The sequence below is a fragment of the Pygoscelis adeliae genome, unplaced genomic scaffold, assembly GCF_000699105.1.
Source record: "Pygoscelis adeliae isolate BGI_AS28 unplaced genomic scaffold, ASM69910v1 Scaffold13, whole genome shotgun sequence".
Taxonomy (NCBI): Eukaryota; Metazoa; Chordata; class Aves; order Sphenisciformes; family Spheniscidae; genus Pygoscelis; species Pygoscelis adeliae.
This window is the reverse complement of record NW_008824499.1, coordinates 1,055,891-1,057,321: the sequence shown is the minus strand read 5'-3', so window position 1 is coordinate 1,057,321 and position 1,431 is coordinate 1,055,891. Positions and strand designations below refer to the sequence as shown.

Genomic DNA, 1,431 nt, shown 5'->3' with positions numbered 1-1,431 from the left:
GGAGGCCTGAGGGGGGCTGCGGCAGCTGGACCGGGGGCCCGTGGGCGGCGTGGGAGAGGTGCTGGGCCTGGAGCTGCTGCTGCTGCAATGAAACCACCAGTGAGCCGGGGAGGGGGCAGCGGGACCGGGGGGGGCAGGATTTCGAGGTATCAAGCGGCGGCGTGGTGGCAGGAGCAGTGCCAGGAAGCGGCATGCTCGGCATCACGCTGGGAGGGCAGCGAGGTAATGCCCCAGGGAGCTGCCCCACTCGGCTGCCTGGAAGGAGAAGCCCCGTTAGCAGAAGGGACAGAGGGTGCTCCATGCATGGCCCCGAGGCTGATCCCCACCGCAGCCACCCAAAACATGGCCGGGTGGCATGAGTGCATGCACGGCACACACACCCCAGGCCAGACTGCGGGAGTCGTCTTTAATTCAAGGCAATTCACATCACCGCTGCAGACTTAGCTGGTTTTGCTTTTCAGTAGATATTAAGCCCTGCCTCCCTGCTGCTCCTGTCCCCCTCCGATGGCAGCTGGACTTCCCCTGCATTGGGGATGGGGCTGGCCGAACCATGGGTGCCCCCTCTCCCCAGGCCGCGGGGCCAGGCATCAACCACCCGCAGCCCCCAGCACAGACGCAGGTGGCTGCAGCCTGGCTGGGACGGTGCGCGGCCCCCCCGGCTGCTCCCTGCCTCCGCAGGGCTTTGGGGAGCCGTGAGCTCCGGCCATCCCAGAACGCACGCATCCAGCCACGGGAATTACCTGCTCGTTTTTAGCTGGAAAAAGCTGAACTACAGCTTTGGGAGAGAAAGGGAAAACCAAACGCATCCCTTGCATTTCTATTTCAAATAGAAACTTGAAGAAAACAAGCTGAAATCCAAGTTGCTATCGGTCAACTGTCTGTCCTCGGTGGTACCACTTCCAAGAGCCCCAGGCCACCACTCCTGCGGCTCCTCCACCCCAAGGACAGCAGCGGTCCAGCCAGGAGGGTCTCAGAGCTGGCGCTCACATTTCCAACCCTCCTGCCTGCACCCACAGCTACCTTGAGCAGCACCCAGTTAGCTTGCCGGTGAAAGTTGCATTTGGGCAACCGACCTCCAGTAGGAATCACGGGCTGGGGGGGCACACCTGAGCTGCAGCAGAGCCCGTGTCCCCGTGAACCAGCTTGGATCAAGTTTTCTCCCTCCCTGGTGCCACCGAGCATGGCAGAGGCGGTCACCAGACCGGGCAAGCCTTCTAGCAAGCCAGGGTGCATGCAAAGGATCCCGCGGCACGGTGAGCAGATGCACTACCAACCCACACCCCTGCACAGGGCACCCTGAGGGGCGCAGACAGAAAGCAGGCGAGGTTCCGGCAAGGTTCAAAGGGGCTCAGTCCCAGCCCTGCACTGTGACAGCCAGGGAGCAAGAGGCTTTTGCCATGCCATCGCAGCACGGCTCAGCTCAAACCACAG

The 1,431-nt window shown here is 62.8% G+C and overlaps 1 protein-coding gene across 1 annotated transcript in view; it reads right to left on the bottom strand.

Annotated features, from left to right (window-relative positions):
- The window catches only part of TLE3 (transducin-like enhancer of split 3), a 28,200-nt gene that overhangs the window by 12,223 nt on the left and 14,546 nt on the right, over nt 1-1,431 (bottom strand). The window contains exon 4 of the mRNA XM_009321512.1: nt 8-82. Within this exon, the coding sequence (XP_009319787.1) occupies nt 8-82 (75 nt within the window). The remainder of the gene's footprint in view (nt 1-7; nt 83-1,431) is intronic.